The sequence below is a fragment of the Aptenodytes forsteri genome, unplaced genomic scaffold, assembly GCF_000699145.1.
Source record: "Aptenodytes forsteri isolate BGI_AS27 unplaced genomic scaffold, ASM69914v1 Scaffold268, whole genome shotgun sequence".
Taxonomy (NCBI): domain Eukaryota; kingdom Metazoa; phylum Chordata; class Aves; order Sphenisciformes; family Spheniscidae; genus Aptenodytes; species Aptenodytes forsteri.
Window position 1 is genome coordinate 282,298 of NW_008794233.1, and position 23,115 is coordinate 305,412.

The following is a 23,115-nucleotide window of genomic DNA, read 5'->3' on the forward strand; positions in this document are numbered from 1 at the left end:
CCCCAGAGGTGCTAGAGGACCTGAGATGGCAAGCATCTCTGCTCTGCTGTTTGCTGCCCACCTGAGAGAAACACTGCACTTTCAGAGTCAGCTCAAAGGGTACAGGGGCAGAGGAGGGGAGGACAGTCCAGGCCAGGAGAAAGAGTCCCCACCTGTTAAATCTAGTTTCTCAAACTGGCAGGGATGGGAAAGGGGGGAGCTATGAGTGAGCTCCCAGTCGTACAAGCTGTTCCCAGCTCAGAAGGAGATGGCACTTTAGTGCAGAGCTTCCCCTGGAGGCAGGACCCAGAAGAGCCCTTTGATGAAAGTCCTTCCAGCTGGAAGAACAATGCTGGGTTTGTGCAAGGCTGCACGGCACCAAAGGTGCATGAGGCCCAGAAGATGAATGACTGCTCTGAACAGCCTGGCGTCCTTGTAAGGCAGGGTGGGGCTGAGGCTCTGTGAGCAAGGGGAAAGAGAAACACAGAGCTAGTGTTGCCCAGAATGAAACCGGAATGGAAAGGGAGGGCTTGGGAGCCCTGAACATTTCAACCTGGGGGAACTGGAGAAGAGGGTGGTCAGAGATGTGTGCTCACAGCCAGGCTGGAAAGGGCAGGGGATCAAGAGCAGCCCAGTCCTGCAAGAAGAGAGTTTCTAGCTGTTTTCCTTCTCTGCCGTATGGGTTTTTCAGTTTTTTTGGTTTTTTTTTCTGCTTCTGAGCCTTCACCACCCAGAGGACTGGGAGAGAGCCCTGAGGCCAGAGCAGGGGACTAGGAAGCTGGACTCCCGGGTTCAGTTCACTGTTCTAGGACCCAGGAGAGAAGGACCCAACTCGCTATTTTCACTGTCTCAGTCACTTCACTGCTCTCTGCCTCAGTTTCCTCGCTGACAATTAGAAAGTGTATATCAAGCCACATCATACCATGATGATTTTATGATCAGAATGATTTCATGCAGCAGAATAATTCCTGCACTCCATTGATGGGAGCTGAGCTATGCCTGAGATAGTCACATTACTTTGGGACACCTGTATCTGCCTGTGCACCCGTCCTTCCACCTCCACCATACTACCCCTTAAGCACTGACTTCATCTGAAGGACCAGCCCCTTCCTCAGGCCTAATTTCTGTAGCTATTCTTACACCAGAGACACAGCCAGCCCTAAACGCAGCTGTTAAATTCACTGGGCAAGTTCTGCATCTTTTTTCTTTGTCCAGTGAAGGGCATCACACCCCTTGCCCCCTTGAGAAATACCAGGCAGCGCCATCAACTCAGGATCCCCTTTGGGGTTCTGGGGTACAGTCCTACAAGGGCAAGGATGCTGAGCCAGCACAGTAATCAACACAGCAGCCAACAAATTTAGCTGCTGCTAAGGGGGATCAGTGGAATAAAGGCAAGCTCATCCACATTACCTGGTGAGCTACATCCGTGCAATTCAAAGCACAGCCATCTCCAGGTAAAACCCTATCAGTTTCAACTGCAAGAGGCTTCCCAAAGATGATCTCAAACCCTGTCTGGAGCCAAAGATTAGAGCATCTGCCCAATCGTGGGGAAAGGAGACATCAGATGTCCAGGACATGGCCCAGTTGTGAGACAAAGCCCAGGGGCAAAACCCAGGGACAGATAAATACATGTGCTGAAAGCAGGGGGCAAAGCTGATTTTGGTGGGGCAGACTCTGGCAGGGAAGATCACCAGGGAAATATTCACGTCTGCACAACAGCAACTGGGCTGGAGTCCAGAAGACAAGCCAGAGCAGACAGAGGGAAGCGGCTGGGCTCCTCTGCTGTCTTCCAAGCAGGGAGAGTCTGAGCCCCAGACCACATCTAAGGGCACCGCATACCTGGGCCGCTGCCTCCCCGGGGTGGGGAGCACCCAAGCGTGAGCTCCAGGCTCCCTCTCCTGGGCAGGTGACACCATTGCAAACGCCTCCAAAGAGGCAGCTCAGAGGCCTCCACAGGCCCTGGATCCCATAAGCTGCCACATCCCAAATAACCCCCTCCTTCCTTCCAGCAAGCCCAGCCTTCCAGGAGAATGGGAAAACAGCTCCCAAGCACTGAGAAAGAGGACACCAAAGCGTGGTCAAGATCTTTCCCTGGATGCTTCAAGAGGGTAGAACAGTGACTACAAAGGTAGACTGAGACACAGAGGTTTGCCCGCTCCTAAAGTGTTTTCCTCACCCACCAAGAACCCACGTCCTGGTGGAAATCATGCCTGTAACCTGGCCTGGCTGGCCCAGGTTCGTTTCACTGCACATAGACTGAAATCTCATTCCTTCACAGCCCACATATTTCCGAATCAGTCTGGGGATCTGCTTGGGGAAGGCAAATCAGTTCCCAGCAGAGTTACTAAGAGTAAAAAACACCTCCCTTGATCAGATCCCACCAGTTCAGGGAATGAACCTGTCACCTTCCCCTCCTTGGTGTCTGGCTTTGGTGAGTAACATCGAAAGCTCTGGCTGGGGGCTGTGCTGCCAGCCCCGCTCTGAAAAAGGCCATGGACCCTTTCTGACCTGCAGAGACACACCACTTTTTTTGTCCTTTAAGGGCTAAATCCTGCAAGAAAACACTAAATATAATTTTTATAAAGAGACGAACCATGTTTTCCTTTGGAAACTCAGCTTTCAGCCCATCTGCTTTCCATGAAACAGCTATCCAGCTGCATGTGGGAGCATTTCTGGTTCTTCTCCTACCTCTCCTTTCCCCTCCAGATGTAGTGATGCTCCATTGGGCAGAAGCAGAGAGAGCCCACCAGGCTCCCACTAAAACAGGTCACGGACCTGGTCTTGGTGCAGACAGCCTATCTTCTAGTCCTCCCCAGCGCACTGAGCAGCCGGGCTCACAGAGACAAGTAAATTTAGACTGGGGAAATCTGGCGCAAGCCAAGTTCATGCTCCGTACCAGCGGAGAGGGGGGAAAATCCCTCCACACGTTCCATGTTGTTAAACGTGTGGGAAGTGAGATGGAAATGTGTTCCTGGGGTGCAGAAAAGATGGCCTAGAGCTCTAGAGACTTTCCACTACACCTAGTCCCACTGAGTACAATTGCACTCTTACAGAAATACCCCCAAGCCCACTCCAGTTTCCAACCCAGTTTAATCTGCCAAGTCCCACTTCACCCACAGCTGCTCCCCCTGGTTCCAGCTCATGTCTGGAGTAACTCCAAGAGACAGGGCACAAGACAGGAGAATAAAGACAGATCCCCCAGGTTCATCTCCCAGGCCTGCTGCCTGGCACAGCCATTTCCAGGGATCAAAGCAGCTCACCCCAAGAAATCAGCCGATGGGAAAAGGAACTCCCCCAGTCTTGGGCAAAGATAAGAGTTTTACTTTCCTTTCCCTGCATGACCTTGGACAAAACTGTGCCTCAGTTTCTCCTATTTGTTTTTGCCTGCAGTCTAAGCCGGGATCAAGTTGAGGGGGTTATAATTTAGCTTTCTTAACCAAATGCTCTAGCCCAGGATAGAGAGTAGGGAGTTTAGCAAGCAGGGAAGAGGCTTAACCATCAGGCAGGCAGTGATTTGTACTGTCCCTACCGTCTACCTGAGCTTGAACAGATCTCCAGCCCCACCAAGGGGCACCCTTGGTTGCCCACCCATCACCTCCCTGGCTCTTGGGGGACACAAAACCAGCCGCACTCGTTGGGGGGAACCAGCCTCTTTGCAAGCCCCAGAAATCAGCCATGCTGGCTGCAAAGCCAATGCCGTAATTGTCTCCAGGGCACCTGGAGAAGGGAGGGGAGAGCAGGGAAGGGTGGAGGAAAACATGCCCGACCCCATCAGCCCATCCACAGGTCCCTTCGCAGGGAGGAGGAGGAGCAGCTGGCACTGGCTTTTTTGACCATATAAGGCCAGGTTTTTCTCTCCGTGGCCAATCCGGGGAGGAATGTGAACACCTGAGCCTTGCCCAGTTTTGACAGGGCCCATCCTCTCCTGCCCACACCCTGCCTCCTTGGCCAGGTGTACAGAGCTCTACCTGCAGCAGGGGAGGGGAGGCTGCCTCCACACAGCCCATTCCACACCTGGCACAAAACAGGGGGGAAATTCTGCCCTGCATGAATTCATCACTGGGGACAGTGGCCCAGTCAGGGCTTTCCTCTCCTGCAGCCCTTCAGACTCCCCAGGGTAGCTGAGCTCAGGTTGTCTGCTGCAAAGCTGGGTTGCCCCTTTCTTTCAACTATTTCCTGTTATTCACCATCCCAGACATGTGAAACACCTCTTCTTCGGTCCTGCAGCCATCCCTGTTGCTTAGTTTCCATCTCCACCTGTGCTTGGCTGGCTCAGGGCAGCCCTGGGGTCTCTACCTCCAGGATGGTGCCTGGGAGATGGGAGCCTGCACAGACCCGCTAAGGGAGCTTCACCTTTGAGATGTCCTCAGCCTGGCTTTGGTTCAGGGGAACTGGATCATGGGGGGACTCCATGCATTACCCTGTCACGGCTGGGACTCCCAGCAGTACCAAAACCAGTACATGATAGGGCTGGCAGCCTTCTAGCCCAGTGGCTCCCAGTCCCAGTATCACATCTTACTGCCTCAGCCCAAGGTGAGAGGAGGAATGAAGGACAAGGTTGGTCCATCACTTGGTGCACCCAGATTAGGGAAAAAAATAGACCCAAGCTGCTACCAGCCAGGAGGGACATAGGAGAGACCCTGAGCTGCCAGCCCAGCCAGCCTCCAGGCCCCACCGCCCACCTCTGCCGCAGCGATGCACATGCCAACTCTGCTATGACTCCACATGCCAGCGCCCTGACCAAACGAGCCCAAGAATTTCAGAGAAACCAGCATTCCCTTGTTGTGCTGCCAAGATTCAGTACCCACCTGCCAACAATCCTGGTTAGAGCGGGACAGATTCCAGGAGAGTTGTGTCAGCTCGCTGCCCTTGGGCTTATGGGGTGGGAGTGCCAACAGGTCCCACACTTCCGCCTCCAGGCATGCCAGGGACTCGCACACACAGCAAAGCAGCAGCAACACACTCCCCACCCAGCCCAAATTCCTGCATATCCACAAGGCTGTCACAGGCCTAGAGGAAGCCTCATCTGAAACAAAATGGCAATAAGGTTGGCCATTTGATGTTTGCCCATATTTAATCCTGCACAGCCCTCCAGGAGGGCAGAGCCCCGGCGTGGGGGCAAAAAGGGTGGGGACCAGTGTGTGTGGGAGGGCAACATTTTGTTCCCTGGAAGGCATGAGTCAAAACAGCATTTCCCAGCACCTCCTGACCTGCTCTCCCCTCTACGCACACACCATTTATGCTACAGAGCAACATCACCCAGCGGCAGTAGGAGTCTCTGGGAATCCAGGACAAGAAGCAAAGGGGCACTGGGAAAAGCAGCAGCTCTTCCCACAGATGCAGACATGAACAAGAATGTCCCTGCCGGGCAGGAGGGGTGTGTGGATTGTGGCCCATGCTAACCTCCATCAGGTCTCAGCAGAGATGGGGGTGTTCCTCTTTCCAGTGTGGAAAGTTCATCAGGGCTTGGAAAGGCCGGCCTGTCCAGAGTGCAGTCATGATGCCAAGGATAGATGTGTGTGAGCTGGTGTCCATTTTGCTGAGCAAACAAAGGAAAACAGAAAGAAGGTCAGGTCAAATTACTACTAGTGATCAGGACTGAGACTTTGCAGCTCAGATCAGGGTCTGTCTGTACCAGGTTTCATATGCTCCAAGCTCAGTATGGTCCAGAGACCACTTACAACCTCACACCCATCATCTTCACTCTGCACAGATGCTAGCTGAGTCTGAGACAGCTTTCAACTGTGGAGCCTGACAGCGCATCATGGCATGGACTGCAGATGTTCACTGGTGGCTTAACCTTGCTAGCAGGCACTGCTAGCACAGATGACCTGCTTCCTTAGGCCTTTGTAGACATTAGCAACCAGAGCTTGTAACTGGGGTTCAGAGTTTGTTGTCTACTTGAGAGGTCATCCTCTCTGCTAGCTTTAAGCATGGCTACTTAAACAACACGTATCCCTCAACAGCCTCACCAGGAACAACCAAGCGCTCGTGGTGCATTTGAGGAGGTGGAAGAAGCCCAACACATGGCACATGTCTACCCTCAGGAAACGGAGATAGTTTGGGCCCAGACCACCCAGCTGTGCTCCCTCCCAGCCTGACAGATCTCTCCAATGCACAAATACACCAGGCAGCCTCCAAACTTGATGCAGCACATCGAGTTGAGATCCATGGAGGGTCCTGGGTGAGCTGGGGCAGTGCCCAGTGTGTAGGGCAGGGCAACAGAAAATATTTGAGATTGCAGGTTGGACGAGATGAGTCACACACAAGGATGGGCAGTCCAGCTGCAGGAGCTGCCTGCTCAACTCTCCACCCCTACCGGCATAGTACCCTGGGAAGTTGCTAACCGTGGGAACTGGGATATCGCAGCAGGCCAAGCGAGTACAAAAACATGGCTGTTGCTGAGAGGAGATTAAAACTGTCCATCTCTGCAAAGCAATGACTTAGTGAGAGGAGCAAAACCCCAGAGCTCAGCAAGTCTAGGTGCTTGAGATTGGCTGCTTAAGCCTGGCAGAATCCCCGTGGCAATCGGCCAGGTATTCATAACATAATGGGAACGGTGCTCACCCATTCCTGCTGGGGCCTGCGTGGGTTTGCGAGATTTCATAGACACACCCTTCAATTCAAGGCTTTGGAAAAAAAGCTCAGCACCTGGGGAGGAGGGGGAGAAAGAAAGAGAGAAGGAACCACTTCAGAGCTGAGGAATCCCAGCTGTGACTCACTGTGGGGCGGGCAGTGGAGGCTCTGACGCAGGAAGCAAAGAGGGCTGGGAACGCCGGGGAGAGGGTCAGGGCAGGCTGTCTGTAGCCCTGCAAGGGGATCCTGCAGGGCAAGGCAGCCCCCTCTGCAGAAAGGACTCCTCTGCTAGACTCACCCAGCATCCAGCCTCCTCATGCAAAGGGGGGGCTGGTGCTGCCGGGGCCCAACTTCTGCTCTTGGAAGTGGGCCTGGCTATTTTTTAGCATTAGCAAACCTGGCATGCACGTTTTCCAGCTCCCTAACGCCCATGTGCCCAGCTTTACCCACCTCTATGGCACTGAGATCAACTCCGAGAGTACCAAAAATATCCTTTGTCTCCAACATTTCTCAGGCTGGTGATATCCCAGTGCAACACCAAGACCTCCCCTGGCCAGCAATCTCTGCCACCCAACAAATGTCAGCCCCTTTGAGCTGCCCCACCAACACACATAGGAAAAAAGTTCACACTTAAAAAAGGGAATATAAAACATCTGGGGCTTGGTTTCCAACTCTTCCAGAGCCTTATCGTGTAGCCAAGTGATGTGTCAGCTCCTTTGTGCAGGATAAGTGCAGTAGGGCTGAAAGATACCACTACCAACATAAGAATGCTGATTTGGAGCCTTCTGTACAGTTTGCAGGGGTTAGAAATACAAGACAAAGAGTAAGATAACACCAGTTCAGATCCATAGCTGCAGATCCGCTCTAGATTTACACCTGCCTGTCCCACTGACCTCAACCAGATGTAAATCCAGCATTCCCTTAGCACTTCACTGGATAGAAGCCTGTGTAACTTCACTGAAGTCAGTGATGCTGCACCAGTTTATCCCCCCAGTGCCAGCTCTCCCAGTGGGTGACACTGTTTTAAGTCCCAGTTCCTGAAGTCAGGGCAACATGGAAGAACGGTTGCTCTCCCAGTTCAAATCAAAGCTGTAGCCTACCAACAACAGAAAACACTCAAAAACTGGGACCCCAAAAGATTTACAAACTAGACAAGGGGAACAACTCCAAATTTCTTTTCTTTCAAAGCAGTGGACGACAAGGCATTAAAAATATCCTGAAGTTCATTTAGCCTTGGATTTGCCCAGGGGGAAACCTGAAACTTAGCAGCATGCAACATGTTTACCCCTCTAAAGAGCCAGCCCTGAGCTAGCATCAGACAAGCCCTTTGCTCCCACAGATGGATTGCTGTTCAGCCTCCATGTCAGTGCTTTCTCCAACCTAGTTTTGAGTGCACCCAGGTGGTGTGGAGTCTCTGGATGAAACAGGACTCCATCCATACATGCTCCGCTGGCAGCTTCCCGAACAGCCAGCTCATATTCATGGCAACAAACACCTACGGGACATGTTCTGACCTGAGCGCTGAATTCAGTTCTCCCTGGAGGATTCGCCCACGTACATATCTGGCGTGTGCTCTGCAGATTATACAACACGTATCTGGGGCAACAATGACAAGTGGATCCACAGAAAAGCCCCTGACTTTGCAAGGTCCTGGGGGATCCCAGTTGGACCAAGATAGAGGAGATTCAGTGGTTGGCGGGATTGAATTTCAATACAAAATGCCTGACTGTAACCCAGAAACATGAACTTCTGCCTTGCTGGAAGCTTCTCAGTCGTTGATGAGACCTTAAGTAGAGTAAGAAGCAACTCAGGGTCACATCTTTGAATTTATAAACCAGCCCTTGACTGCAGCAACGCTTCAGCCCTCCGCACTGGTTAAAAACCTGGTTCACAACTGGAAATTGCCTCTTGGCTGCACCTCCTATTCACCACTAGTTTCTGGGAAGGGTCAGCATTTCAATCTCTCCTTCCTAAAGCGGGCTGATCCGTTCCAATCCTATTGCCACCCCGACCAGGAAAGACCCCCGATTCTTCACTCAAGCAAAGAAAACAACCCATAGCAGCCTGGCTGTGCTTGTCCATCCAGGTCCTCCAGCTGCACAAGGAAGAGGCAGCGTCAGCACAGAAAGACCTATGTTGCTCCTGAGCCTTCTAAAACCCTGCTATCACCATAGCTCCGATTCTGAGATTAACCCTAGGTCTGTACCAGAAGCAGGTACTTGACAGCGCCAAAAGGACAGAGCTGTTGGGACCAGCTTGCAACTGTATTGAGGATGCTGCTGTCCACAAGCAGCAGAGCTGGCAAATTAAGACTAACTTCAGCCTGACTGTTCTCAATGCCACGCCATTACCTTGCTCCTGATTTATGCTGCTAATAACAAGCATTGGCATCTGCCAGCTTAAACCTAAGTGGAATAAGCAAAATTTCAGTGAGCATTGGCTACAGCAGTATAGTGGGACTAGACTCCCTGTGGATTTTATGGGAACTGGACTGGGCCCCTTTGAGCATTACTTTTGTGCCAATTTCTCTGCAATTTACTGAGAAGTCTGAGCTTTTTGCAAACCATCCCAGCCATGCAAGGAATGGGGTGGGGATGTTTTGACATGGAGTCTTGGATCACTTACAGATCCCACCCAGCTCCTTCCATGCTCACCTTTTAATGCTCTCTATGTGCTCTTGTTTCTCAATAACATCAAGAGGAGAGCAATTCCGATAGCGTAATTTAAGAGAAAACAGACTGCAGGGAGCAAACACTGCACAGACCAGAGTGAATATGCACAGCTATCAGGCCCAGGCACAACCCGTGCATGTGAATGCAGCATCCGAGGCTACACCTGCATCTGTTTGTGTGTGCACAAACACATCTGTGTGTGTAGACGTGTGTGTAAGCATCTCTGGACCCCACTGCTTGTCTGCATGGGCTGTGAAGCTCAGCTCTAAGCAATGCCATCACTTAACTGGAAATCTGAGGAGAGACTTGGCCTGGCAGCAAGAAAAGGGGAATGCTTGGGGCAGGTCCTGGCTGTTGGTTGGAGATGAAGGAGGGGCAGAAAGACCCCTAATAAGCCTGGAGTGAATTTCCTTTGGCAGCATCAAATACCCTTTGCACCTCCAGCTGCTAAGCAGAAAGGATAAAAACATTCCCCCTCACCAAAAAAACCCTAACAGATACAGAATTTGTGCTGCCTAACCAGATGTATTTAGCATTAGATTCCCGACAGGTTAAGCTAATCCTGTGTACATCACTAACTTTACTAAAGCCGATCCTCATCTTAGTGTGGTAGCTCAGCTCCAGTTCACATTATCCCCCTTATTTTCTTTGTTTCACATTGGCTGCAGGTGAGGTTGGAGCCAAGGCTGACAACATTCCCTTATTCTTGTTAAATCCTACCCCGTAAGAAAAAATTCAGTCTTTCTACATTTTCACAACAAACAGCTGCTTCTTGCGAAGCAAAACAGACACGTCTAATGTGTATGTACATGACTGCCCCTGTTCCCAGTGTTTCTGCAAGGCTTCTTAGGTGATAATCACATTTGTTTAGTCTGCAGTGAGATCCAAATCCAGTTTCAGATGTGGATCTGCATTTTACAGCTGGCCTTTATTCCCCTAACGCGTTATTCCAGCCCTTCCACCTGAATCCAAAAACCTGCAAAATTCAGCGGGTCTTCAGATCTGGAGCTCACCTGTTGAGTCATGAACATTGCATTGATACAACCCCTGGTGAAGATGTCTGAAGCAGCCCTACAAAGCAGTGCTCCTTTCAGTTCTCAGACACTGGTGAGAGCTTTCCTGAATTCACAGGAATGTATTAGAGTTAGTAACGATACCCAGTTACACTCCATGAACCATGCCAGGGAAGGACAGAAAGGCCAGGAGTGACCTCGGTACTCCTAAAAGGGCAACAACAGATTTAGCTAGGTATGCTGGGGTAGAAGTAGCCTCCCGGCACACACATTCATGTCCCCTAGGCCATGCAAATACTGCTCTGAAATTAGGAGAGTGATCGGGGCAGGGAGACGGCCCTTGGGCTGGGGAACCTTAGGAGACGCAGCCAGCTCAGGTTTCTTTTTCCCCCTCGCTGGGAAAAGAGAATTCAGAGGCTGGGCCGCCCAGCCCCAGAGGACTTTGTCAGCATTGTTTGCAGCAGGGAGCAGGCTGTCGGCCCCGCCTGGCGCTTCCCTTTGTGCATTTGCTGAGCTCTGATCTTACAGCGTCCATTGCCGTGGGGAGGGAACTGCTTGCAACCAGGGCAGACGGCTCCAACCTACTTTCACTGGGTTTTGCGCAGAAGGCAAGTCTTGCAGGCTTCAAAGCTTCCACATCAGCAAATTGTCTGACAAGTGCCTTCCCTGACGTCTTGTCAAAGAAATGCCAATGTAAGGGAAGTGTGGGGGGGTGTTCTCTCATATGTAGAGGTGCCCAACTTCTGCATTATATTCAGGAAGAGGTCATCTACCGCCCCTTTCCTTTTACCCAGCCACTCAGGCCCAGACCAACATGCTCTTTTCCACCTTCACTGCCCCCCAGTTCCTGTTTTGCCATCATGCAACCACAGTGCAGGTGCCTCTGCCCCACAGCAGGTGCACATGCAAAGCAGTTCCTGTGATGGGGGGAAAATGGGCCATTCTCCCATCTTATCACACAACCAAATTTGTATTTCTGTTACACGATATCCATAGGCATATCAGAGAGAGGAACCAGGGTGAGCTGCTCTCCATGACCTCCCTCTAAGAGATCTGATGGCCCCTTTGCGCTTCTCTGCTCTTTAAGAGTCAAAGTCTTTAAGACTACCCTTAGACAATATTACACAAGGTGCTGCAATAGTAACTGGTGGACTCAGTGGGCCCACCTGCCCTGGACCCTGAAATCAGAGCAGGGAGTCGAAAGGAACCAGGTTCTGCATCAACCAGTTGCTCCACTGATGACAACTGTGACTGTCATCAATGTACTTCTACAGGGAACATTAGGCCCTCTGGAAACCTCCAGGTACCTTCTTGGTACGTGCCTCCTCTCCTCCCTGTCTCTACATACACAACATTATCAGGTTTACTAGTGGCTTTACGAGCATTTACACAATAAAGCATTCTTTTGCCTTGCAGTTGTGCCAGCTCTTCGTAAGTCCTTAATACTCTTCCTTTTGAACCTGGAAGAGAACCAGGCCACCTCTACCAATACTGTTTGCTGTAGTTTATAGCTTACAACTCCTTAAAAAGATACTTTCCTCCCTCTCCCCTAAACCTCTACCCTTCTGAGTCATGCTCTGCACAATGCCTGAAGTCAGCACTTCACACAAACCAGCTGAAGCTGGTCTTTGGAAAAAACGCAGACACATACATACAGAGCAGGGAACAGCTACCAGCCAGGACCTGCAGCCTTGGCAAAGAGCAGAGTGAATTTGCTGGTGACAGCACCAGCTAGAAACGCAGATCAAGAGAGAACACGGAGAAGCAGAGCACCTCTCCTCTCTCCACCTCCCCCGAAGGCAAAGATCAGTGTTTGGGACACTAAATAGTCACCTGGGAAACTTGCACTGGGGGAGAAAAAGGCCTAGCACAGGACTGTTTTTTCCTTTGCATTACTCTCTTCTTCAACCTACAGCTCAGGTAAATGCATCCTTTGGCCTCGGGAATCCTCCGCAAATCAGTTTTGCACTGATGTTATTCAAGGTCAGATGAGATTCCTACTTTCAGCATTGATAGTACAATCCTCAGGAGAAAAGAGCTCATAAATACAAAGGCCAGGAAGCACCCCAGGAATATCTAATTTGATTTTCAAGTCTCATCCACATTTACTCTCCTTTTCTTCCTCACTCCTCTCCAAAGCAGCTACAAGGCTCATCACTCCTGTGAGGTCCCTGTTCCCTTTCACTGAGCCATAGCCTTTCAGACAGTATCTTTTCCACTCAAGGCTGAATACTTCATTACACATTCCCATGCTCTCAGGTTCAACGCCTCTGCTCTCTTATGGCTTTTCCATGAATGCAATGCTTGCCCTGAGCACTGTACAAGATGTCACGGAAGAAGCCACACCATTTTGGAAAGTCCCACAGGTTGGTTGAGGCAAAGCAGAAAAGGTGCTTTCACAGGTCACCATGGCTGCCCTGATCCAAGGACAAGGTTGTCCACAGAGGTGATGTGCAGTGGGCTCAGAAATGATCCAGGGCAAAACAAAAGCAGTTCTCTTCTCAGACATTCGTCCTGAGTAACAACTGTGGGTATTTTGAGGAAAAGACTAAGCAACACCTGTTTAAGTAATGGTTAAGATGTGGAGTTAAAACTCAGCCTGAGTCAGTAAGGAATGCACTGCAGGTCCTGCTCTAGAGGCTGGAGGACAATAAATAATTCAGCATCTGTCCTACTTAGCCACGCCGGACAACAGGAGTCAGCACTGGTCAGGCTGGGAATGTCCAGACAGAGAATGCAGCGGTTACTCCAGCAAATCAGTCCCAGGAGATCCAAGAGCCCTGGATAATAGCCACCACACACATTCCTGAAAAGCCCTCACAACTTTCAAATACTGCCCTGCTAATTCATTTGCCTCCACACACTGGCAGCAACGAGGTCTAATCCCTGACGTAATGCAACGGCAGCCCTACAGAGGAGACATCCTGCCCTGGTACCGTCAAGGCACTGCAGCTGTAGAAAGGGACTGATGTTCTCCAGGTAGAGATTGACACAGGACTCCACACAGGGCAGCTCGCACCCAGCTCCCCTGCGCGCTTTTATGCTCATGCTGTATCACCTGCTACGATGGGACACGAAGATACTGGCTATATTAGAAGGGTATGTCAAAACCTTCGCTCTCCTGTATGCTTTCTTCGCAAAGGGTAAGAGAATTCTTCCCCAACATGCAACCAAGGATCTCTTCCCTCACACTAGCCACTTCACAGACAAGCTTTTCCCACCACCATCTCACATGCTTGAAACAGTGATCATCTAGGAGGCTACTGAGATTAAAGGGACACAGAGAAAGAGATGAGCAGTCTCAAGGGCCAGCCAGGAGAGGAGCCGCCCTGCTCACTTCCTTTTGATCTCCACAGAGAACACCATGGAGCTGCCCTTCTCTTTTGATGTGTCACCCTGCAGCTTGTTCTCTCGCAGGAGGGCAGGCCTGTTGCAGCATGACTGCTCCTGGATTTCAGCTGCTGGGGTAACAAAGCCACATTTCAGCAGCTTCTATGCATTTTACAGACTTCAGAGTCTCTGGGTTGACCCCAGGGGTGGAGGGGAACTGAGAAGGCCAAGGAGGGACACCACCCTCAGACTCAGCTCTAACCAAATCCTTGTCACTCACATGGAAGACACATAAATTGCTAGTGCAACAATAAAACAGAATTAATTATTATGGAATCATGAAGCGCTCCACACCAGGAAACAGAGCAGAGGATGTGCAGTGCCATGTCTAATCTCTGGCCCACCATATACAACTTAGATGAAGGGGGTTTTAATCAATTACAAAGGCACTTATCTAAAGCGTGTTCTGTTATGGAAACATGAGTAAGATCCCTCCTTACCTTCCCTGCTTCACAGCAAGGTCCCCACACTACAGTAAAGGAGTTTAGAAAGCTCTACTACTCTGAAAACATTATCACTCAAAATAAAACCTTCTCCTCAGAGTCAAGCCGCTCTGTGAAGTATCCAAGGATGCAGCAGTTTCGTTGCAAGCCAGGATAAAAATCCAGGCACCTGATAATAAGCATTTTATAAGCTTGATCTACAGCTGATTGAACTTGTGTTGTCTGGTCATAATAGATCAGGTCTGCATAGCATTTCGTATTCACCCAAGAGCTTATCACACCAGATGTCAGGTTATGCTTCCCAGTGAAATAGAGTGTGCAAGATCACAGGTCCAAGGAAAGGAGCAGCTTGCCCAAGTTCTGCAGCCAGCTGGTGACAAGCCTAAGAAAGGAACCCATACTTTCCAACCTAGAACAAAGGTCTTTTAGACTTGAGCACCTTCTGTTCTTGTCAGAGCATTATAAGCATATCCCAACCCCAGATCATGACCCCAAGCTTTCTTCTTCAAACTCAAGACCACTTCGGAGTCCAAACCTCGTGGGTGACCCAGCTCTGTGGTAATAAGGACACTCCCACATAATTAAATCCAAGAAACCCAAGCTTGAGCTGATAACAGAATTGGGGGCAAGGCTTCTGCCCATAATGCTCCAAGGGATTTTTGTGCAAAGGCATGTGGGAAACCAACCCTCCCACCCATGTTAACACAAGTAAATCTAATGAGAAAACTGACGTGCCTGCAACAAAGCCCTGAAGACTAAAGAAGGAGCCCAACGGCCGTACAAACTTCCTACACACCACTTATCTATCTATCAACTTCTCCAATAGGTCCAGAGAGACTGCACGTAAGCCTTGGAGACTCGAAGAGACCATTCTCGCCTAGGCATCAAACTTAAGTGTACATGGCTAAACCGCATCCATTTCCATAACCAACTGGGCACAAGAAGCGAATAGCTAATCTTTTGATCCCCTCTGACCTACCAAGCGCTCCTCATTTGCAACAAGACCAAACAGGACCAGCCTTTACACATGTCCAGAGTGAACCTCAGACTCACACCTTGGATTTGTGGTTGCTTTTCCCACCAAGCCCCCCCCAACTCTGCCAAAAGGGCTCTGTTTCCTCACACCACCAGCTCACCTAACAAATCAAAACTTTGCAAGAGAACTGGCTCACACCTGCTAAAGAAAAGAAATCATGCGTTTGGTTTGTGGCTGTTCTTTTCTCAGGTTTCCACACTGCCAGAAACAGATACCTGTATTTCCATGGGTTGACACCTCTCACTTTTCTCCTTTAATTCATGGGCAGCAAAGTGCCAGGAAGAACAAGAATGAACTTGCCCTCAGCTGAGCATAGGAAATCCGAAAGTCTGCAGCTTCTGCTGTACAAGCTTGTAGTGACAAGTTGCTGGGTTTCCAGCTAAATGAAGCTGCTTATGGGAGCAGACATGTTGCTGCCAACTCTCAGTTCCTAAACTTGATTCCTCCATTCTTGGGCTGGTCACACATTCTGGGGAAAGTTGAATTAAACCATTTTTAAAGCATGTCACCATTTAGAAATGCTGATGAACAGCATCTGCAAAGCTGTCAATACATATATGCATAAGAAGGGAAGCAGACAGCAGGGAGATAGGTGCTTACAACAGTTATTTGCTCTGGCAGCTGTCAATGTTAAACTGATAAAATTGCTGCTGTTACACCACATTTACACACTAAACTTTTCCCCACTGAGTGCATCCTTTGTACTCATCCAGCACAAGAATTTAGTAAACAGTGAACTGTCTCTTAGCATAAGCAAGAGTTAAAGTTAAGAAAAATAAAAAATAATAAAAAAAGGACCTCTCATCGACTCCATCTAAAATCTTACTTCCTACAAAGGCTGGAAGCAACTGCAGAATCATCCGGAAACTGGAACCTCCAAGTTCTCAGCCCCAACTTTGATGCTAGCTTATGCATGACTAGATGCTTCACCACCTCTGCCTAGATTTTTTCCATCCAAGGAAGGGGGATAATTAGCTGCAACTTGCTACACAGCAGTGGCATGAGACTTAATTAGTCAGAACACTTTGAAGGTATGGTACCTAATTAATATCTGAAGTGGCTGCAGTGATTATTATGAACAATGGCATAGCTCACAGCTGATGATACAGCTCAGCTCATCAGTATTTTTCATTCTCAAAAGTGCTGTGCAAACATACAGCCAATATTTCACATCAAATCTCCACAGTGGTGGGTGGTTATCAAGCTCATTTTGTGGATGGAAAAAGTGAGACAAGGTCTGATGGAGCCCAGCAACAATCACAAACCACAGAGCATGGGAACTTTACAAGGCATTTGCATGGGAACTCCTCACTTGCTGCTGGGATGGAACAGGGCAGCAGTCTGACAGTCCCATCACAGTGCCCCGCAATATTTTGGGTCTGTTTGAAAATGCTCAGCTATACATGCTCTGTGCAGGTGTTGAATTTAGAAGGCTCCTGTAAGCAACCACAGGGTTGGAGCTTTAAGGGTAGGAAAGAGCAAGCAGGATCTCTTAACTAACCCTCCAATGCACAGGCGCACACACACACAAATAACATGGCACATCATGAGCGAGCCAGGACAGCTACAGGACCTACACATCAGCACAGCCTGATGCCATATGCTCCCAGGTGAGTAGTGGGAGCACAGCTCTCCCTCTACATACACAAGGAAGTTGCATCTCCCTCGTTTTAGCAGCAGCAACCACCACCAGGTTGGCCCCATTCTTGGATCATGGAGGACATGAGCAAGCAGTACTTTCAGCACAGAGGCCTCTGCGCCTTCCCTTAACCGAGGTACCCCGAGCTCTACAAGGGTAACCACCCTGAGGACTCACACAAGCAAGGGGCATCTCCATTTCACCAGCTGTATGATGAACAACTACCAACCAACTTGCAAAGTACTCTCAGCAATAGGGAGCAGGAACGTTGGTTTTAACCCTCATCTTTACTTTCCTTCTGTCCTGCCTTCAGGAGACCTGGGAACACATTTTAGCCACATTGCGAAATGCAGAAAGAGTATGAAAAAAAATTCTCTATAGCCTTACATAAGCACTGCAGTTGAGATCCATAGGCTCTCTTCTATCGCTGTGTCATGGAGCTGGGTTCCCACCTGTCTCATCTCCCGACAGCTTCCTGGAGAGCAGAAGCAGCAAGCTGAAAAGAAAAGGAAAGAGTTTTGGGGTTTTTTTTTCCTCCTGTCTGCTAAAGGATTGGCTCCATTTTGAGCTCCTTAGTATCCCAAGAACTGCAGAGAGATTTGTGTTGACATTATTTTGAGCTGTATTTGTGGCAAAATCCAAAGGATGAGAAACAAAACACACTGCTGTGCCAAAGCCAAACAGAGCTAGTTTTGGAGCTCAGCCATTTCTGAGACAGTGGGACATACTGATATTAGCAATTTAATAGTACAGACTTGAGAAACAGATAAGAAGTCATCATACTGTTACATACACACTGGGCTGGTTTGCAGGTCTGTACACGGCCAGCACATAAAGGCTTGGGAAAAAGAAGAAAAAAACCAACCCACAATCTTTCAACAAGCAGCAGCCCAAAAGGATCTCCCAGGCAGATACTGATCTATCACTCAGCGCATAAGGAACACAAAACAGGGTCTCTTTGAAGGGGAAGGTCATTCTAGATGGGTGCAGGGGACGTCTTCTGTGTGTAACTCTTTGGGTTGTCCACCTTCTTAGCAACTCTTCATAAAATTTTTCACAGGCAAGTGTGTGAATCCCCAGAGGAAAATGGAAGGCAAGAAACCCTGTTCACCCCTTTAAACTTGAGCACTGAACAGATAAGTCCAGGACTATTTTATAAATATTTCAAAGTTCAAAGAAAACAGCAACTAATATTGACACAACCCAACAGAAACATCCCAGGGGGCAAGGCTGCAGGTTGCACGATACTCCAGTGCCACCAGCCGCGCAACACAGGAAACAGCAACTAAGCAGAACGAAAGGGGAGGCTGAGCTGCCTGGTAGCATCGGGTGAGCCAACACCCCTCGAGTCAGTGGAGCTTACCCATAGATTACAACGAATGTCAGATGAGGTGCTTAATTACCAAAGTGATAAATGTTATATATTAGTAAGCTGCAAGAGAGATCAGGCACTTGGGTGAACCCTCAGGAAAATACATGACAAATTGGTTCTCCCTTCGCTCCCACAGGGATAGTAAAATCAGCCCAGACTTAAAAGTTGTCTTTAAGAAAATTAACAACCACCACCACCAGGGAAGGCACATTTGTTTGCAGCTGAGAAGGCAGAGGAGCTCTCAGGACTCCTGGCGGGAGCCCTAAATATTTTCTACGTAGCAGAACACTGTGGAAGTTGCATTTGTGTGAAGAGCCTCGAAGCCTTTCTGTGACCTTACTCAGTCCCTTTAAACACATGTACGTACACACACACTTTTTTCACAAGTTATCCATGGATCCCAGCAGCTTTTCATCCAGAAGGCTGTGGCCAGCCAGAACACTCACACGCTTCACTCTTTCATCTGAGCTCATTGCAGAGGAAATCAAAGCTTGCTTTTTTTTTTTCCCCCCTCCACTATCACTGCATGAGTAAATAACAAGGAAGTCCCAGTAAGGACATAAAAGTAAAATGCAAGCAAAGTTTCTCTCTGCCCCTGCACACAGGCTCACCTGGGCACGAGAACTGCTAGACAAGAGCACCTCCTGGAGGAGACGTCCTCCTCTCCCTTCTTTCTCCAGTACTGAGCGCTCATGACACAACGCTTACGGCACATACCTGGGCTTCCCTCTCACTTCGCAGTAAGGAAGCAGCGGAACTTAGAAATTCGTAAGAGTCATCCGTTATCTATTTCTGTGTGTCATAGTCTACTCAAGTGAGGTTTTTAATCTGTTTAGACAGCACTGTAGAAGCGTGACTCCTACTTACTATCAAAGCTAACAAAACCACTATGAATGAACTAAAGCTAGTAGGGATATTAAAACAAGAAAAATGAGGTTAAAATAAGACATTTTGCTCAAGTTTTCTTTCTTCCTAGGTATTACTGGGGGGGGGGGAAAGGGGACGACGACCCATAACAGTGAAAGTTGTAATACTTTAACCTTAGCCAAACATAGCTTCAAGCTTACCAAATCTCACTTGAGTCTGTAAATACAACGAAATTATAAACTCAGTTACCTGGGACTGCTTAGGTGTTGAAAAAAAATGTGAACAAAAACAAAGATTAAAAAAACCAACACAGTATTTACGATAAAATTAAGTTATTTTTATTTCAAGGATATTATTACAAAAAGCACTCACTCAGTTACACACTTAAACGAATACACGCCCTACCATAGAAATCCCTCACTCTGCAGAAAGATCACACCACTGTCAGCCTCCAAAGCACACTCCAGGCAAGCCCCATCTGCAAAGGTGCATCGATCACATCCTGACCAATATCATAGGCTCACAGAAGGGTTTGGGTTGGAAGGGACCTTTTAAAGCTCATCTAGTCCAACCCCCCTGCCATGAGCAGGGACATCTTCAACTAGAGCAGGTTGCTCCGAGCCCCGTCCAGCCTGACCTGGAATGTTTCCAGGGATGGGGCATCCACCACCTCTCTGGGCAACCTGTTGACCAGACAGCCTCTGCAACGATCCAACTCACTTGTTCATAGGTGGTAAACCAGGTTATATATTTTCCAACAGCATTTTATACAGAAAACATGACAAGAAGCAGAACAAACAGTGCATCGCACGGGTCAACAGAAATGTCCCCTTTCCTTGAAAAGCTCCAGGGACAAAAAAAGGCATGTTTTCTCTTCTTCCAGGGAATATTCTTGGTACACATAGAAAGCACATACGTAGCAACTCTGATTTCAAGAGCACTTTCTAGGAACAGCAATCTCAGAACCCAAAAGGTGGGTTAAAACTGCCACCGCATTTTGCAGATGGAAAGGGGGGAAAAAAAAAACAAAACACACAGACATTACTTGCCTCGAACTCCCTAGGGAGGTCAAGGTCTAGTCCCAATAGGGATTTAGGAATTCCTAGATCTGACTGTGTCAACAGCAAGCACCTCCTTGCCTATACATTCGTGAATGCGAGAGGCCATTTCTCAATCACTGCTCCTGTTCTGAAGACTCCCTGCCCTCGTAATTTGAGCCATTTGATTTAAAAAGCAAGAGACTTCTGTCCCAGCTGGTGCTCCCAAAGCAACACACCAGCTCCATGGCACAGTCCTTCGTTAAGATCTGCGTTATCCTCTCTGCCATATCCCCATTGATAGCAAGAGATCGGAAGTGATCAAAGTCATTTCTGCCCAGCTTCCGAAGGCGGCGTGCGGCTGCCCTGTAGCACTTCCATGGCTGAGGTTCAATCAGCAGGTACTTGCACAGAGAGGAGAGGAAGGACAGGAACTCCATGAGGCCATTATCCCCATGATTCAGGTGGATCCACATGGTCACAGACATGCAAAAACCAATGTCAAAGGTGGAGCGGCCAAAACGGCCCAGGTAGGAGCTCAGGAATGGCTCCCTCGCACTGGAGTCCATGATGTCCAGGTTGGCAAAGGATATGGAGGCAGGAAAGGGGCTGCACTGCTGAGCCCTCTCAATCAACACCGGATCAATGTCACAGCACAGAAGGTTCAGATCCTTTCCAGCTGCAGGCTGGTCCAGGCTGCCTTCACTCTCCTGAAGGCCAAGGAGATGCCTGTACAGAGCCACACTTAGCTCCTGCAGAAAGGAAAATAACAGGAGTTCACGGGGCCTGCGCTGCTTTGTTAACACATCACCAAGCCCATAGGATCCCACTCTCAGCAGCAAGGTACAAGCGCCAACTCAGAGCTTTCTCTCAATGAAGTTCCGAACAATAAGCTCACCGACAATCTTCCTTTCTGTAGCAAAAAGCATCATGGTAGCCCTGACTACCGGAAAGTCAACCAGAGACTGGAACTAAACTTGTGTCGCCCCACACTTGGGGTTTTGCTCCAAAAACTATGGGAAAGATGAGTTTTAGTAACAGGAATCTTGCTGGATATCCCCATCCAACATGGGGGGGGTGAAGGCTTCACTGGCTTCCCTAAGTGAGCCTCAGAGTTCCCTAGTGACACTTAGAGCTATTTATAATGCCTAATTTAGAGTAATACATTTCTTCTTCTTCTGCTAAAGTAAAAGACATTCCCTGACCATTAGATTGTAGCATAAGATAGTTAACATGAGAGTTTTCCTTCGAATTTCCTTTCACAGAGTGCGCCACTAAGTGGAAAGTGTATCAATCTTTCATTAAAGGAGATCCAATGAAGTTCCTGAATGACATCGGCTACGAGCGCATAGCCCACACAAGCGGGCAGATAGTGTCCTCTAGTGGTGAAAGTCTCTGCATCTCAAAAGAACTGGACTGAGAACATTTTTACCTGACCTGTTTTACAAGTTCACCTGAAATACGATCTAGAATTGTCCTTTAGATAATGCCTTAGGCGGCCTTTCAAACCTTCTGGCAGGGGGCTGGGAGAAGAGAAGCCATGGAAACAGTAGTACTCTTGTCCTCCACCAGAATGTAATTTCATTCTGAATGAAAAATTATTTCTGAGTTAAAACATTGATAATGTTTCCATCTGAAAAAAAATAATCTTTAAACATAGTTAAATTAAACATTGCACCAGTATGTATCAGAGATGCACACATACTTCTGAATTACAACACAGCAAAGCTGCACACTGAGAAGAAGCCATGAGAATAAAGCAGAACTAGGTAAAGAAAGAGAATGAACTCTGAAAATGGGAAATTCTACAAGATTCACCAGCTCTGTCACAAGATCTTCAAGAGCACGTGACCAGGATTTTAGTTCAAAGTTCTGTCTCATGGATAAATGATGTGATACTACCCAAACACAACAGACTATGGTTTTTAGCTTCAGGCTTGTCCAGTTCCCCTGCTCTTAGGGCAGTCCTATAGCAGCTTACTGGTACTCAGGACACGCAGTAACCCAGGGCACTGCACACTTAGGCCTCAGTGGGAAAGAGGACAGACCCACCAACACAGCCTCCTAAACCAACTCTCAGCAACACAACCAGCTCCACCCCACCCCTGCCTTCACCCTCCTCTCACAGGAGACCTGCAGAGGGGGCTTCCCACACACCGACGATCTCCTGACCCCCACCAGTCTCATGTTGCATCCAGGTCCTGCTTTCCCACTGTGCCTTTTATACAGGCTCATCCCTGTCCCAGCTGCTATCCCCACCCCAGCCATTCCAGGCTGTTTCACTCCTCCCCAGCCCCCAGGTCAGTGCTCTCCCCAGCCTTCCCCACTGTCCCCCAAGACTCCAGGCCACTGCCCCCACCCAGTCTTCTCAGTCTGCCCCATTCTTCACCAGCATCCCATGGGACTGCCTCCCCCAACTTTCCCAGTCTCCCCTCCAACACCCCAGGTTGCTGCCTGCCCCAGCCTCCCCACTCTGCCCCAATGCCCCAACACTCCACACCAGTGCCTCCCCACCTTTCCAATCTGCCTCCCAACACTCCAAACTCCTGCCTCCCCCAGTCTCCTCCGTTTGCCTCACTACCTCAAGTCACTACTGATACTGAATACTTTCCCAGTTTTCCCAGTTTGCCGCACTGCCCCCCTCCCAGGCTCTCATCCCCTCCAGAGTCTTCTCAGTCTGCCCCACCACGCTAGACCAGTGCCTCATCCCCAGTCTTTTCTGTACGTTGGACTGCCTCCCAATACCCCAGACCGATGCCTCCCCAGTCTGCCCCACTGCCCCCCAGTAGTACAGAGCAGTGCCTCCCCCCAGTCTTTCTCACAGCCTCCCAAAACCCCATACCAGTACCTCCCCATAATATTTCTCACAGCCCCCCAATACTCCAGACCAGTGCCTCCCCCCAAGTCTTTCCAGTCTTCCCCACAGCCCAGACCACCACCCCAGCGTTTCCCCTCACCCCAGGAACCCCCCAAGCCTGCTGCCCCGCGGCCTACCCCTCCCGCTGCCCGCCGAGGCGCCCTCTTACCCCCGAGTTGCACCCCACATCGAGTCCCAGCAGCGGGCGGACCGCCGCGGGGAACAAGCTCCGCC

General features: G+C 49.4%; 1 protein-coding gene across 1 annotated transcript in view; it reads right to left on the reverse strand.

Annotated features, from left to right (window-relative positions):
- Positions 1 to 19,620: 19,620 nt before the first annotated feature.
- The window catches only part of BCDIN3D (BCDIN3 domain containing RNA methyltransferase), a 3,750-nt gene continuing 255 nt past the window's right edge, over positions 19,621 to 23,115 (reverse strand). Inside the window, exons 2-3 of the mRNA XM_009286169.2 lie at positions 23,051 to 23,108; positions 19,621 to 20,776 (exon numbers count right to left, since the gene is read on the reverse strand). Coding sequence (XP_009284444.1) covers positions 20,162 to 20,776; positions 23,051 to 23,108 — 673 coding nt within the window. The 3' untranslated portion in view covers positions 19,621 to 20,161. The remainder of the gene's footprint in view (positions 20,777 to 23,050; positions 23,109 to 23,115) is intronic.